Here is a 531-nt window from a genome sequence, read left to right on the forward strand (position 1 = left end):
AGAGCTGCCATGAGGGGGGTGGGGCTAAAATGTGTTATTATCTAACGCGTCACGGTTGCTCTCCATTTCGTTCTCTTCCAAGAGGTCCATCTGCGCCCCACCTGTGGTAATACGTTGCACGGCCCGTCTGCATTTCTCTCTTCTTCTCTCCTCTGACTGCCACATTGCCAATGAGCTCTTCCAGCATCCCGCTCCGCATCTCATTCACCCACGTGGCTACTCCCCCCCCTAATACTCCTCGTAAAAGGGCAGCGGCTCCACGGTGATGATTTTCGTGGGGGGGACCTTAATCATGGCGGCAGGTTTGGGACCCTCGGGTTGCCTCTTAATGGAAACGAACTCCTTTTTCAATTTGGCCTCTTTAATAATTTGTGAGTTCTTTTCCTTTCTCAGTTTAAAATCCTCATTACAACGGGACTTGCGGACGTGCTCAATGCGCACGCAGACCTTCTTCTGTATGATGCGGTGCTTAACTCTCTTGTTTACCAACACGCCTACTTCCCTCTTGGTGATGTGAAACAAGAGAGTTAA

General features: G+C 50.3%; 1 protein-coding gene across 1 annotated transcript; it reads right to left on the reverse strand.

The window, feature by feature from the left end:
- Positions 1-107: 107 nt before the first annotated feature.
- On the reverse strand, positions 108-531 carry PVX_147260 (ribosomal protein L21e, truncated; the record flags this gene model as incomplete). Its single annotated transcript, XM_001612269.1, has 1 exon — positions 108-531. A coding segment is annotated over one exon (303 nt), but the record flags the coding sequence as incomplete, so codon positions are not given.

This window comes from Plasmodium vivax, genomic scaffold, assembly GCF_000002415.2.
Source record: "Plasmodium vivax scf_4017 genomic scaffold, whole genome shotgun sequence".
Lineage (NCBI taxonomy): Eukaryota > Apicomplexa > Aconoidasida > Haemosporida > Plasmodiidae > Plasmodium > Plasmodium vivax.